This window comes from Hippoglossus hippoglossus, chromosome 16 (assembly GCF_009819705.1).
Source record: "Hippoglossus hippoglossus isolate fHipHip1 chromosome 16, fHipHip1.pri, whole genome shotgun sequence".
In the NCBI taxonomy this organism is placed as follows: Eukaryota; Metazoa; Chordata; class Actinopteri; order Pleuronectiformes; family Pleuronectidae; genus Hippoglossus; species Hippoglossus hippoglossus.
In genome coordinates this window covers 9,919,639-9,932,481 of record NC_047166.1, presented here as the reverse complement: position 1 = coordinate 9,932,481, position 12,843 = coordinate 9,919,639, and the positions used below count along the sequence as shown (strand labels likewise).

General features: G+C 45.0%; 1 protein-coding gene across 8 annotated transcripts in view; it reads left to right on the top strand.

Annotated features, from left to right (window-relative positions):
- The window catches only part of si:dkeyp-69b9.3 (myocardin), a 12,131-nt gene extending 798 nt beyond the window's left edge, over positions 1–11,333 (top strand). Inside the window, exons 2-16 of one of the 8 annotated variants that reach the window (XM_034611276.1) lie at positions 407–574; positions 2,772–2,825; positions 3,687–3,742; positions 4,281–4,347; positions 5,046–5,174; positions 5,286–5,482; positions 5,642–5,782; positions 6,374–6,524; positions 6,612–6,828; positions 6,919–7,057; positions 7,450–8,034; positions 8,164–8,226; positions 8,425–8,526; positions 8,617–8,671; positions 8,761–11,333. In XM_034611276.1, the coding sequence (XP_034467167.1) occupies positions 520–574; positions 2,772–2,825; positions 3,687–3,742; positions 4,281–4,347; positions 5,046–5,174; positions 5,286–5,482; positions 5,642–5,782; positions 6,374–6,524; positions 6,612–6,828; positions 6,919–7,057; positions 7,450–8,034; positions 8,164–8,226; positions 8,425–8,526; positions 8,617–8,671; positions 8,761–9,197 (2,448 nt within the window). In that variant the 5' untranslated portion in view covers positions 407–519 and the 3' untranslated portion in view covers positions 9,198–11,333. Of the gene's footprint in view, positions 1–406; positions 575–2,771; positions 2,826–3,686; positions 3,743–4,280; positions 4,348–5,045; positions 5,175–5,285; positions 5,483–5,641; positions 5,783–6,373; positions 6,525–6,611; positions 6,829–6,918; positions 7,058–7,449; positions 8,035–8,127; positions 8,227–8,388; positions 8,527–8,616; positions 8,672–8,760 lie in introns of all 8 variants that reach the window. The other 7 variants (XM_034611273.1, XM_034611269.1, XM_034611272.1 and 4 more) reach the window with 7 other exon arrangements.
- Positions 11,334–12,843: the final 1,510 nt, after the last annotated feature.

The window sequence follows — 12,843 nt, the reverse complement described above, 5'->3', positions numbered from 1 at the left end:
TTGGTGTCCAAGCATCTGCTGGGGCTCATGTCTCCGTCCCCCATGCGAGCTTGACTTTCCTCATCCTCCTCTTCCTGTGGCTCCTCGCTCCGTCTCTGTAAAAGCCTCCTTGTCTGTTTAATTCTCTGTGTCGTTAGCTCCGTCTCTGTGGGTGGGCCTCTGTGACTCTCTGTGTGATTATGACAGGCCGTCTGTGGGGAGGCCTGCTGTTGCCAGAGCAGCTCTCACTGCAGTGTTCAGTCTGCCTGTAGGTCTGAGAGGCTTTACGTCTCTATTTCCCCCCCAATCCATCTCGGCTGCGCTTTGTGTGCCTCTATCAATATTGGTTTGTGTCTATCAGTGGATAACAAGCATCTGTCTCTCTCTCGTTGTCCCGCTCCCTCTGCTCCCCCTGATGTTTCCCCAACAGAGAGACAGACAGAAGGAGAGGGGGTCCATTCCTCCTGGTCGAGTGACACCAGGAATTTCCTCTTTCTCTCTGCTCCGCTCCCAGGCTTCCCCAGCAACCTCCCCTCGACCATGACACTGCTGGCCTCCGAGAGGTCGCTTCTCATCCGGAACAAGTTCCGATCAGGTGAGGACCCTCGAGGCTCCACTCACGCCAGCTCAACAAGGAGGAGGATTTATTTCACATAAAACACAAGCTTTACATCTCAGGCATAATTGGCAACATTAGCATCAATATATGGAGGTGAACTGTTTGCGATAAGTTATTGGCTGATCAGTCACCATGTCCATCATGTGGTCAATAGAGTGAAGGTATTGATCATGGTGAATGGATTTAGTGTTTTTTTCTCACCGACAGAGATGTCCTGAATAGACGAGAGGACAGCAGAGATCTCTGCATGTTACTGTGTCACACTTTGACCAAAACACAGGCTGGTTGGTTGATAAAAAACAACAATGGGCCTTCACCAGGAAATGTATTCATTTTAATATCAAAACATTAATATGGGACAATCAGCTGTAACGTTTTTTAAAAGATCATCTGTGATCTGCTTTATTAGGAATTTAACAATAGTAACCAGAAGTTAAATCTCTTGAACCCAACGAAAAAAGAACACAACACAAATACAGAAAACTGTCATCCACACTACATCTGAAGTTGTTGTGCATTTGCCAGAAAACAGTTTTCATGCAAGACCTTTAAAGAAATAAAGCTCCAACACCACAGTTAAAGACTCATTAGTGATTATTCGATCTCAACTCAGATTTGCTGCAGAGTAAAATGGGTCTCATGTGGATTTGATTTGAAATGTAAAAGTAGGTTGCAGATATAAGATTACAGTCTAAAAGGTTATCATTGAAGGTGACATGAGAAGTGAGCACACTGGGGGGAAACGACAGCTGACATCAACTATAAATTATATCCCTGAGTTGTACTTATACGAAAGAAGTTCACTCAGCTGAATACAACAACTTCAGGACACAGCCACGATTCTTTGATACACAATTAAACAACTGTCCCTAGAACTGCAGTGTGCAACCTTCAGCAGTCGCAGTGGCTACTGTTGTGGTTCCGGGCAGCTGTCGCAAACGTCTGGTAAAATAGAAAGGCGAGGAAATGACATAGAGACGGTCCCTTAGGTGAACAAACACCTGCTGGAAAACATGATTCTCTACGGCAGCTGCTCCGTTTGAAAACATGTATGTACATAGTTGAGCATGAGGAATATATCAGGCTGAGAGTATATACTATCAAACCAATGTATGTACTTTGGATATTGTTCATGATACAGTTTGTCTGAGTTTTTATTCAGTGTTTAAAGTTGAACAGTGTCATTGTTGACCTTGGATGTGACTTGTTTCCAATGCAAAACTGTTTAAGTTTAAGTCATGATTCTCAACCTTTTCAGCTTGAGACCCTGTCACAGCTTTTATGTGTCTGAGTTGCAAGAAGTTCAACCAAAGAATTGTTTAACTTCAATGATCTTAAAAAAGCCATTATTTAACACGAATATTTGAAATAAACAAACAAAATTATATATTTTCCATGAGTCCAATTCAAATATCAAACATGTCGTTGGCAGACAAGCATGCACACACACACTGAAACCAAACAGAAAACTTCCCTCTGACAAGCACTGCTTGTCTGATGTCTTAAGCGGACGGAGCCCAGTGTGCAAATCTGCTGTTAAACCCAGATTTGTGAGATGTTTTGAGTTGTCAGAGAGGCAGGAGAGCAGGAAGAGTGTGGTTAGCAGCACAAATGAGGATGACGTGAGGGGTAGGGGATGCATGAGACGCTTGTGGAGAGAGTGGGACAGCTGAAGGGGGGATGGGACCAACAGAAATAGACATACTGAGAGATAAATAGTTGCTGCCCTCAACCCCCTGCACAGCGCCCCCCCCCCCCCCCCCCCCCCCCCCCCCCCCCTGCCCTCGTCAGGTCTCTCAGGTCTCAAAACTCAAAATGAAATGTATCATGCACTCAGGGAAGCGCTCTGTGGTTCGGCCCCAGGCCTACCTCACTTCACCTGTTGGTGTGTACGTGCTGAATGTTCACATGTGTGCGTAGACGTGTGGTGCGTGTGTAGATGTTTGTAGACATGCGAGAAGATACATAATCTACAAGCACTGCAAAGTATGGGGTGATATCAGTTCCAAGGCGGTATCACTTAACAGTGACCGAGTGGTCTGCTGTTGCTCATCTGTACCTTGTGATGTCAGCGTGATTTTTGTCTCAGATCATTTGTCCTGTGAATGGAAATATACTTACTCACTGTAATATTTCATAATTTTTTGACATAATCTCTCTCCTTCTCTTTCAGTGCTGCAGTTGAGGATTCAGAACCGGAGGCAGAGTGAAATCAATGCAGACTCTGGTTAGTCCATGTGTGTCATTAACATTGTGATTGATCCATCTACACTATGACTGCATGTTCGATTTCATATGAATGAAGTCACCTCTCTCACTGAGAGATGATTGACTATTGATCACTTGATGTCTGTGCACATATTTACCAGCTTTTACTTTCCTTTGACTACACTTCTGGAGTGAATTACCCAGAAACACTTGTTGAACAATAGCAGCAATGACTATAGATTTAAATCCAATGACACAATGACCTCAAATATGCATGATATGCAAAATATGCCCAGTGCCATATTAGTTAGTCTGCAAAAGGGCCTCACAGCTATCAGGGTTGTAGAGATGCACTATAACAAATCTTGCATTACTTAATTGTAATGAAACTGATATATTGGCACAAGTACACAATTTACACAAGTAAATATATGTACACGAATATCATTCAATAACAGATCCGGTTGATAAATTGTACCATAAGCTCAAAATTCCTTTATATTCCTCTGCATCTGTGTGGAAATTGTTTAACATTTTAGTCCATATTGTAGTAATGTGAAAAGCAATCCCAGCTACTTTGTTGAGAGGCACAGCACCTGGCTCCAGGTCCCACTGGGCTGTCTGAGGCTGAAACAGGCTGCACAAGAAGAGCTGCACGTTCTGATACCTGCCGACACGAAAGAGCGTCTGCCAGGCTCCACGCTGTAACGTGGAGGAGGATGACTTTAAAAGGCTGAGAGGGATTTGTTGATGCAGCTGAGATGCTGCTCCACTCGGCTGACGCTGTCTAAAGAAATAGCAAAATGAGAAATCAGGTTTTTAGAAAATGTCCTCGTTATTTTGATTTCATCTCATAACCACATCTTCTTTTTCTTCATAGGATTGAAACCTACTGCTCCAGCTCAAAAAACAGAGAAAGACCTGAGTGAAGCTCTGGTGAGTAGCATCCCATCCATCCCATTTCACACGATACATCAAATACTGATTTTAAAGCATTAATTGATTATGTTTACATTTTTTATTTTTTATTGGCTAATTAAATAAATTAAATATGTGTTAATTAATAATTAATTTAATTAAACATTTAAATAAATCTACGCACTGACACATACTTTATGTACGAATACACATAATATGTGAATCCAATTAGGATGACTGGATATATTTGATGGGATAGAATGAGAATAAATCTTTAGCTGCAGATTATCAATATCGTCTGTAAGTAAGTTATTAAGAAATGAACAATTTATACTGATGGTGAATGGTTAATGGACTGTATTTATATAATACATTTATAAACACAAAATATATACTAACAACTCTATAATAGTTTCATGGGTGAATATTTGTAAACCCTGGTGTCCCAGTATTTCATTCACACTGACACTGAGGTACAGTTTTATTTAACCTTCCCCCTCAGTGAACTGCTGTCTAATCTGTAGTCTCTGCTCTGACCTGATGTTTCCTGCTGCAGCGTCTAAATGAAGATGGTGCCACTCAGAAGTTGCCCCCTAGTGGTCTGAACACTAAAACCACACAAGGTAGCTGCTCCATCTATACAGAAATGTTACTGTGTCCTGTTTTACCCTCGGTTCCCCCTCATCTCGCTCCTCTCTGTCTGCGTTGTGTTACTTCTGAGCTGATTTGCTCTCCATCTCATTGTTGTGCGAGGAAATGAAGTGTGTAAATCTGTCGCTGTTTCATCCGCTGTCAGTTAAACAGAAATATGACCTTGTTGCACTTTGATTTTTTAAAAGCTGCCTACAAACATATCAGTGATTGACGGCATGTGATAAACCCGCCCATCCGGAGATCAGTCATCTTTTTTCCGCCAGCGCTGACATCTCTCTGTGTCATCTCACTTTCCCTCTTTATCTCCACACCCTCTAACCCCGCTTTTAATTTGAAAAGACTGTTATTCTAATAACACAACTGTCTGATCTCCCAAAATGTCCTTCTCTGCCCTTTTCAAAAATATCATGTGGATCTGTTTGTGTCCAGGGGAATACTGAGCATCTCCCTGTAGACAGGAGTGTTTACTATTTTTTGATGCCTCTGTTGGTTTGATTTGGGACTGATCGCCCGTGGCAACAATGTTGTGCATGCTCACGTCACATATGTTCTGAAATCCTGTTTCCTCTCTCTCTCTCTCCAATCTCTCATCCACTGATCTCCCATCTGTCCCCCTTCTTCCTGCCTAACTCCACCATCCCTCCCTCCCTCCCTCCCCTCCCTCCAGTAGAGAGGAGTGTGTGTGGCGCCCAGAGGCAGAAGAAGGCTCGCCAGGTGCAGGACCTCACCGAGAGGATCCATTGTCAGCCTGGACCTGTGGAGCATCAGCACCAACACACGCTGCCCCTGGAGAACCGTGAGTCATCACACTGACTGTACACACACACTCACACACACACACACATTCTCCACCTTCTACCCAATCTCCTCTTCTGACCTTACCTCCTTTCACTTTTCATCTCCTCAGGTTCGGCCTCCTTCCCTCTCTCCGCTGATGTCTTCGAAGATGACATCTCCTCCTGCGCCTCCTCCTCGCCCACTGGGCAACATGGCGTTCACCAATCACCGGCCTATTCTTCTCTACCAGGGCTCCCAGGCGACCAATTACTGAGTGACTTCTCAGCTGTGTGCCCGCCCCTTAACCACAGCCCCGCTCATGCTCAGGTGAGGAAACAGGGTCGAGGTTTGAGATGGATGTGAAAAGAAAGAAAGTCTGATAAATGATTTCCTTCTAACAACCTCTGATATACACATTAAAAGTAAATGATGAGTTTATATATGGGGTCGTACGCCAACTCTGATTGTCTGATATTTTGCCTTTAGTCTGGTTTGACGTTGCTCCCGGCAACCGAGGGCATCAGACAACCTATGACTGTAACGCTGGGTGAATCAAACTCCATGGCAACAACTGGGAGACCAAATGGGATGTTTCTGACCTCTCAGACCACCCCCCTGCTGCCAAAGGTAATGTGGGGTTAGTGCATGATAATGATGTCACAGAAAAAAAACAGTGCTTCAGTTGCTAATTAAAATTTTATAAGGACCTCTTCTGTTTTTGATGCCTCAAAATGAAAATGAATGGCGAATCAATGCAGTATTATGTAATTTTCATTGAGAAAACCATGTGCTTGTCATGGTAACAGCCTTTCACAGCAGGTATACAACCTAAAAAATAATCGAGCACTGTAGAGGTCTTTAACCCAACAGGATGGTCACTTGTGTTTTGTCAAACACAAAGCGCTGCTGTAAGCTGCTCTGCATTCATTACTGTCACTTTGCACTTCTGGGGTAGCTCAGTATTTGCCCCGTAGGTTAACGCATTCACACACCAGCAGCATGGCAGAATATGTCAGAAGCAGCATGTGCTGTCATCAGGAGCTTTATGAGAAATTTGTACGTTTCATGTTTAACCTTGACACGGGGCAAATATTGTCAAACAACGTAAAATGACCTGACATTTCTCCCTGATGTTTTATTCGCTATTCTTCAAATGACTCGCCACAACCACAGTATAGTTGCAATGTAAGGACGTGTGGGAAATGTGCATCTTGACAGACAGCTCAGCCTCCCAGCCCGACCTGCTCCTCCTTGAACTTCAACCACCTCCCCCGCCCACGGAAACCGAGGGACACCAAACCCAAAATGAGGAAACTCAAGTATCACCAGTACATTCCTCCGGACCAGAGAGGAGCTTCTGGCACTGGAGGTATCCGTTTGATTCTTTTTTTGTAAAAAATCAATTAGAAGTATTTTATTGTTTAAAATCAAGACTAAATCAAATCTATTTCTTCAGCGGGAGGAGCCAAACAGAAGAGCACTACCCCTACCCAGTCTCTGGACCCAGCCTATTCCCACCTCTTGAAGCAGCAGCAGGTCATCCTCCAGCTTCAAATCCTCCAGAACCAGCAGCAGCAGCAACAACAACATCAGCAGCAGCAGCAGCAGCAGCAGCAGCAGCAGCAGCAGCAGCAACAGCTACAACCCCAGCAACAGGTCGCTGTTGTATCCAGGTATGCATTGAGCTCCCTGGAGATAGTGCCAAGTAATTCAATCTGAGCCAACTTCACAACAAGACGTCAATGCTGCTGTCATTCTTGCAGCAGAGATCACTGTGTGAAATCGTCCGGAGCCCTGCCCCTCAACCCCCAACCTGTGCCTGCCACAACCAACCACACCCCCATGGACGCAAACCCAACGTCCAACCCTGAGCCTCTGCCTGCGAACCTTGTTGATCTTACAGTAAGAGACCCTTGTCTATCATACCTCACTCCGCTAAGGCCCAACGGTCCCCTAATGAAACCATTTAAATTCACTAGATCTGGATTTTTATTTGGATCTGCACCAAATGCATTTACAAATATCAGTCCTTTAAATATGTCTCATCAAAACCCATGAACTACTCTGATAAATTAAACTCCCTATCTCCCAATGTTAAAGAAATGGAAAGAAATTCTGAGATCCAAACACCGGCATTTAATGGGTTCATCCTGACCCATACAAGTTTTGTGGTAATCAGTCAAGTAGTTTTTAATGGATCTAAAAGCCTATAAGATATATATCCGAGAACAGATTTATGATTATAAGAAACTTTGCCCTCTGCCCTTCCACCCCCATCTTTTCCCATTCCTCAGGTGTCAGAGTTGCGGCAGCAGCTGCGTAAGCGTGGCCTCCCCGTCTCCGGCACAAAGCCGGCCCTGTTGCAGCGTCTACTTCCCTTCCAGCTCCCTCACACTCACCTCCCTCCTGCTCCCTTATGCCAACTGGGTGCCAACCAGGAGCCCCTCACTCCATGCCCCCTGCTGCCACCCAGCCAGAGCCCTGGCTCCAGCTCCAGCTCTGGACCGGACTCGCCCGGCAGCCCGAACCAACAGCTCTACATCCAGGACAGAGGAATTCCTAATGGGATTCTCAGTGACAGTCCAAATGGAAATCTGAATGCCGTCCCGAGCAGGTTCACAACTGCTGCGTCAGTCAGTTTGGCAGGCGAACAGTGCGGTCTGACCAACGCCGTCTTCCTGGCTCCTGCCAGCACCGCCTCAGGAACTCCCAGTCCCAGTCTCCCCATGTCGTCCTCTTCACCCCTGCAGTGTGTGACTCCCTGGAGAACTGAGAGCGAGCAGCAGCAGCAGCAGCAGCAGGAGCTGAATGTGGAGCTGGAGATGAGGCAGAGGATACGGAGCAGGCCCAGGGACCGCTCCACTAGCACTGGGAATGAGGTGAGGACAGCCAGCCACTTGGATGTGTTGAAAAACTGCTCATTTAGTGAGAATTAATCGCATCAATTCCCTTTTCCCTCCCCATTCCTTCAGTCTTGTGACGGATCCCTGCATCCTTTCCTGCAACAGGATCCAGGATGCTCTCGGGGGAAACCAGAAACAGATGCACAGACAGAGGTGTTGTTCACACAGGTAAACACACAAACCAAGACACACATTTCTCACATACCGTAATCGCATGTAGACGTCTCTTTTCAAAGACACACTACAGAGCCTTTAATGTAAAATACTGCTCTAACATCAGCTTCCTCCTATCACCACCTGCGGACTAATCTACCCCCGCTTTCTAATCAGGTGTTTTGCTTTCAACCATGTGATGTGATTGGCCAGGACTTTGAGCTGCCGGTGCAGATTACAGCCAGTCCTGTGCAGACCTTGCCCAGCGTTCGCAGTTTGGAAGAAGAGCTACAGGAGGCTATCCAGAAAGCACAGGTCAGCGTCTGTAGATGAATAAGAGGAGATCATTAACAATTTCTTTTGAACGAGGGAATTAAGCTTTTTTTTCTCCCCCTTTGGCCACAGATGGACCCTCGGCAGTCCATAGATGACATTTTGGATGAGCCTATTACTTGCGATGGTGAGTGTCCTATAATTAATAAAGAATAGAACTTAAATGGCACTCATTCATCTTTCAGGGTCTAATCCTTTTAACCTCCTCTTTTCTAGGCTCTGTCAATGTCTCTGATCTTAAATCCCCGGCCCACTCTGCCCCCGGCCCATCTCCTCCTCCTCCTCCTCCTCCTCCTCAAGTTGATCAGTCCCAGGCCTCCCAGCAGCACACCAGGGACGACAACTTCCTGCCCTCGCCACTTTGCTCGTCTCTCTTGCTGGAGCTACCTCCATCTCCCGCGGTAATAAACCCCAGCCAGGTTGTGCCAGCTCCTCCCCCACCTCCCATCTGCACCTCCCCTCTGCCGTCCACTGTGAAGTCACGGAAGCGACGGGCCCCGACTCTGTTTGACGCTGCCGACTGGCTCGAAACGCTGACGTGTGGCCTCCGCCCTCTCACCCCACCGACAGCTCCCTTTGTTGAGTCAGACTTCAGTCTGGATTCAGATTTGAATGTCAATCGAGTGTTGGATCTGATGATAGAGCAGTGGTGAGGATTTGTGTGCACATAACTTACGTGTTTATTTTTGATGGTAATGAATGGGGCACAATGTATGCATCCCCCAGAGGGCACAAGATTGTGATTAGAGGCCCCCCATCCGTCCATCCATCCCTGATCTGATAGGCTGCCAGAGTCACCGGCTCCACGCAATGTCGAGAGCTGGAATCATCGCAGCGATCAGATCAAACATGGCTTTGATGGGGCAGCAAGAGCACAAACACATGCACACACATGCACCCGACGCACACATAGACACTGCATAGCGCTGTTTTAATACACTTGGGCTCAGCCGGGAAGGCAAACAAGCAACACATCTGTGGACTGACACACTCCACGGCACAATGTTTGCAGTGCAAAACAAAAGAAAACCTGGTGGCTTATTAATTTAAACATGCTTCCTGGCTGCACTGGGAGAATGTTGTTTCTGACTTATCTCCAAAAACCCGCTGTTGGACTGGGTGGAGTGTGGCCCCTGGTGTTGACTCAGTCATAGAGTCCTAACCATTCATAAAGCCCATTTAGAGTGTGTAAAAAGCCAGACAGAGCACACAGCTTGTGTGTGGCTCCAGACCTTAACCCCGGTGCCAGACACACAGTCGGCATGCAGAGAGAGAAAGCTGGCACAAGCCACAAACAAGCAGTGTGTGTGCGTTTGTGTGTTTGTGTGCATGTTTGTTAAGTATGCGTGTGTTCAATATGTCTGACTATGTGTGACTGTGCACACAAGACTGCTTTTGTTTGTATGTGTCAACACACAAACGCTTCCATGTATATTTATCAGCATTAATGCCAAAATGCACTTGTCGCTATTTGTTTGCTCACGATCACATGTATGTGTGTGTGTGTGTGAATGTGTGAGTGCGTGTGTGTATGCGTGTGTGTGTGAGAGGATACATGTGAAAGACACAGGAAAGACGTGGAGGATTTTCTGTGTCCACATCCAGACCAGACATTTCGTTGTAGTCTCTTTTCCAGCGGGCAGTAACTCCAGTGTAGTTATCCAGTGTAATCATCAGGAAAAAAAACCATGTTACCTTGCTCAAGTTATCCAGTGGAGCAATCAGGCAACCACCCAGCAAACAGTCCTCGTACAAATGAACCAATCAGACGAGGGAAAGTTTCCTCATCACTTTGTAAAAAAAAACTGAAAAAAACAGGTGGTCATTTTGTTCCCTTATTAACCCCCCGACAGCGCGTGGCCCCGCTGCTCGGAGCTTACGCTGCTACTTGCAAAGCCAGATTTAGCACGATTTATGACCCGACCCCACACCTGTTCACTTTGTGTATTTGAATTCCACAAATGTTTCTATTTGACATTGCTGTACAATACACAAAAAGAATGACCACTTCTATTAAGAGAAAATGCACTGTAGAATTAGTACAAGAAAATATAGATGTAGGGCGAATATGAAAGTAGTCGTGTGGCCCGGAGATGAGCGCGGAGCTGATGCAGTAAAATGCTGCACATTCTCTTAATGGCGACAGTGATGTTGCTTTTATATTGTACATGATTTACTGGCGGCGCAGGAAAGGGTACATTATTTGTTTGCATAATCAACATTCAGTGAGTTATGTCCATTCTCAACCCCCACTTAACATAATGACATTAAAGGGAAAGAACTGACGGAGGCTAGCTGCCATTAGCCCCTGCTGTACCACATAAATGTAATTTAGATACAAAGTCCCATCTACATAAAATTACATTCTGCCATTGATTGGCCCACCGACCCATCAATCATGTTTGGAGAGCGCTGATTGGCTCATCCATATCTGGAACATTAATCTCGTTCCATAACTAACTGGACGTCCTTCTTTATGACCACTTTATTTTGAAAAAAAGGCGGCAGAACCGGGCAGATCTGAGGTCATGTCACGTTTGTTGTCGGCCTGTTATTTTTTTTGTTCTGATGATGAACTAGTGTCTTACCAAGCAAGACAGCCGCAGTGGATTCTTACTAGAAGAAGATATCTGTGCATCTGCACATCTTCAGCACGATATTACAGCTTTATGTTGAAGCAGTTGTTGAACAGCTTTCACTAGAGACACTATGAAAAATGCAGCTCAGTGTGAATGGACCGCTGTGATAATCACGGTGATCAATAAATGTTGCCTGCTGCATAAAAAAAAGAAAGGAAAAATTGGCAGGAGAGTAAGATGCTACCTCCTGTGACTTCCAGTGCTTTAGGGCCCACACCAGTGTTTTCCTTGTTTCTCATTTAATTTCCCAACACTGGAGCAGAGTCTTCCTGGAGCGAACCCCTGAGACGCTTCCACAGGTTTGGTTAAACCTCCCGAAGACGTCAGCTGGAAACATTGGGGTGTTTCAGGTAACTGAGACTCTGTTGGCCACTTCTGCTGCTATTGTAAAATGTGAGACAAGATAAAATGTGTTTGCTTTAATTTATTATGTAACTTATTCATGCAAAATGATATCACCCTCTGTCCAAAATGTATTTAAAAGCATTGAGAAAATTAAAGTCTTAATAGATTTTCTATGTGGTTCCTTCTCTGTTTCTTTTATCCTTTCATGTTAAGTGCAGCTAAGAGCTCCAATGGCACGTTTAGAGGATTAACACGTTGATTGATTTATGAAGAAAAAACTACTGATCACTCATATTTTCCCCCCAAAAACTCCCTCAATTGATGTCTTATTAAATATTGATGATCACTAAGTAAGTTAAATATTCATCTGCACCAATATGCTGCTTAAATATCTATGAAACAGCTGTAACATCCCCATGGCTGGTGATAAATATGAATGACACAGTGTTTTAATGTGGAGGAACAGCGACACAGCTGTAAATGAAAAGCTGGATAAACTACGACCTCCAGTCAGGGATCATCCCAGGGAAAGGGACACTGAAAGGAAAAAAAAAATCACATCACCATCATCCATCCATCATCCATTAGCTATAACCTTGTATACTTTATACGCAGGGAGGCTGGAGCTTATCCCAGCTGACACTGGACAAAGGTGGGGAACATTGTTGGACAGTTTTGCCAAATTGAGACAGAAAACCATTTACTCAAACACTCAAACACACATCCACAGGTAACGTAAGAGCCACCAATCACCCTGACCTGCAGGATTTTGGATTACGGGAGACAGTGGCCCCTTCCTGTCGGCAGATTCAAACCCAGAAACCTTTTTGCTGTCGACAACAGCATCGTTCCTTTTTAATATCTTCTAATAGGATACAGGATATTAGACAAATTTGGTCATGAAGGTGCAACATGGTGGACTCTCTGGGAGAAAACCTAATCCTACAGGGCTCATACTCAGATACTGCACATCACGATGATTCTTATTTTCAGGTCTTCCTCCTTACAGAAAGGGAAGTGAGGAAAAGGGAAAGAGTAAAGTTAGAAAGAAGGGAGCAAGAGAGGAAAGAGAGAGAGAGAGAGAGAGAGAGAGGATCATGTGTGTTTCAGTTGTATTTAAGCACTATCAGGCTTGAAGTTATAATGATATTAATGAGGACAGAGACACACATGTATGACATGAAGTTAAAAACATTGGTCGAGAGAGAGAGAGAGAGAGAGAGAGAGAGAGAGAGAGAGAGAGAGAGCACAGTGCATCATGGGAGTTCCTGCAGCAGCCCCCAGGCCAGTAGCAGCATAACTAAGGGCTGGTTGA